General features: G+C 45.2%; 1 protein-coding gene across 1 annotated transcript in view; it reads left to right on the top strand.

The window, feature by feature from the left end:
- The window catches only part of Cfap58 (cilia and flagella associated protein 58), an 80,992-nt gene that overhangs the window by 6,767 nt on the left and 73,131 nt on the right, over window positions 1–1,094 (top strand). The window contains exon 3 of the mRNA XM_023715495.1: window positions 550–698. Within this exon, the coding sequence (XP_023571263.1) occupies window positions 550–698 (149 nt within the window). The remainder of the gene's footprint in view (window positions 1–549; window positions 699–1,094) is intronic.

Consider the following 1,094-nt stretch of genomic DNA (forward strand, 5'->3'; position numbering starts at 1 on the left):
ACTTCGTCACTCAACTTGCCACCTGATGGCCCTTCTCCTCTCTCTCTCTCTCTCTCTCTCTCTCTCTCTCTCTCTCTCTCTCTCCCCCCTAAGATAATGCCTCACTATGTCGTTCACACTGACCTCAAGCTTGTGTTTCTCATGCCTCATTCTTCCAAATGCTGGAATAACAAGCATGCGCCACCACACCCAGCTAAGCTTTCATTTTTAATTTTGCAAATCTATCAATTTTCTCTCAGGGAATAATCCCCCTAGGTAGAGTAGCCCTAGCCCTGGCACGACCTTGTAGCCACATTAACCTACACAAGGAAAAATATTTCCTGCACCAAAAACTATCCCTTGCTTAACTGGGCTGTTCACTGCTGGCTGGCTCGCAGTGAACAATTCAGAGTCACACAGACTTAACGCATAACATATACTACATAATGCATAATATTTTCTGCATAACTGACGGTCATCGTTTGCTGGTTTTTATCGTGCTGCTTGCTGGTTTGTCTTGCACCTGAAACCCAGCTTGGTTTTTCTCCCTGGTGTCTGTGGCCCATTTAGGAAATTGAGAAGGCCTGGAAGATGGTGGACTCGGCCTACGACAAGGAGCAGAAGGCCAAGGAGACGATTCTGGCCCTGAAAGAGGAAATAGTCAACCTAACCAAGCTCGTCGAGCAGGGTTCTGGACTGTCACTGAACCAGGACAGCAAGTAGGTCGACGTCTTCTCAATGTACCTGAGCTTCCGCCTACAGAGGCCACCCGCAAGTCCTGGCTGTGTATGGTTGGAGCGGCCGCCAGGCACAGGCAGATGTCTTAAACAGTTCTCTGAAGTGCAAAGCTCTCTGCTCCCTGACATTATTTTCTGTTGTGATTTTACTTTTTTAATATTCTTTTCTCTGCACTTGTTCATGGTGACAACTTTTTTCTGGTTTCTTTTGTCATTTATTTCAAGTTTCATTGCACTGTGGTCAGATAATATACATGGGATAATTGCTGTTTTCTTACACATACTTAAGCATGACCTATGGACCAGTATGTGGTCTATTTTAGAAAATGACCCATGTGCAGCTGAGAAAAATGTGTATTCAGCTGTGTTTGGGTGGAA

Source organism: Octodon degus, unplaced genomic scaffold, assembly GCF_000260255.1.
Source record: "Octodon degus isolate 3935 unplaced genomic scaffold, OctDeg1.0 scaffold00042, whole genome shotgun sequence".
Classification (NCBI taxonomy): domain Eukaryota; kingdom Metazoa; phylum Chordata; class Mammalia; order Rodentia; family Octodontidae; genus Octodon; species Octodon degus.